Source organism: Monoraphidium neglectum (assembly GCF_000611645.1).
Source record: "Monoraphidium neglectum strain SAG 48.87 unplaced genomic scaffold scaffold01211, whole genome shotgun sequence".
NCBI classification, from domain to species: Eukaryota; Viridiplantae; Chlorophyta; class Chlorophyceae; order Sphaeropleales; family Selenastraceae; genus Monoraphidium; species Monoraphidium neglectum.
The window spans coordinates 16,709-17,225 of NW_014012417.1; the positions used below are offsets into that span (position 1 = coordinate 16,709).

The window sequence follows — 517 nt, forward strand, 5'->3', positions numbered from 1 at the left end:
GGGGCCGTCACCAGCGCGGGCCGCTCGCACTTGTGCAGCTGACACCGCCTTGACTGCTTGCTCAAGCCCAAACTCTGGCGCCAGGTCAGCAGCAACCCTTGAAAACGCCAGCCGCATCGCGATATTGGCCTCGACGACCGCAGCCGGCCCGGCGCCGGGCGGGGGCGCGCCGCCGCCGGCAATCAGGCGCGACTCCAGGAATTCCGCCAGCAGAGCCTGGCGCACGTGGGGGTACCCGAAGGCGGTGGCCAGCCCGGCCGCGTGCGCCAGGCACCCGCCAAACAGCTCCGCGGCCGCGCGCGCGTCGGCGTCGGCAGCGGCGCCGCGCTGCTCTGCGGCGAACGCGGAGACGGCGTCTTTCCATATGGTGTCAAGGCTCGCGATGATGGCGGCGTTGGAGACGCCCTTCTGGGCAGCAACCGTCGCCCAGAAAGGCGCCCCCGCGGCGGCCGCGACTGCCGACAGACGGCCCGCGTCGCGCGCGGCGCGCTCACGCCGCGTCAGCGCCGCCCGCGGG

The 517-nt window shown here is 74.3% G+C and overlaps 1 protein-coding gene across 1 annotated transcript in view; it reads right to left on the reverse strand.

Moving 5' to 3' along the window:
• Nucleotides 1-117, reverse strand: part of MNEG_7045 (hypothetical protein) — a gene marked incomplete at both ends in the record, with an annotated part of 5,036 nt that extends 4,919 nt beyond the window's left edge. The window contains one exon of the mRNA XM_014044485.1: nt 31-117. Within this exon, the coding sequence (XP_013899939.1) occupies nt 31-117 (87 nt within the window). The remainder of the gene's footprint in view (nt 1-30) is intronic.
• Nucleotides 118-517: the final 400 nt, after the last annotated feature.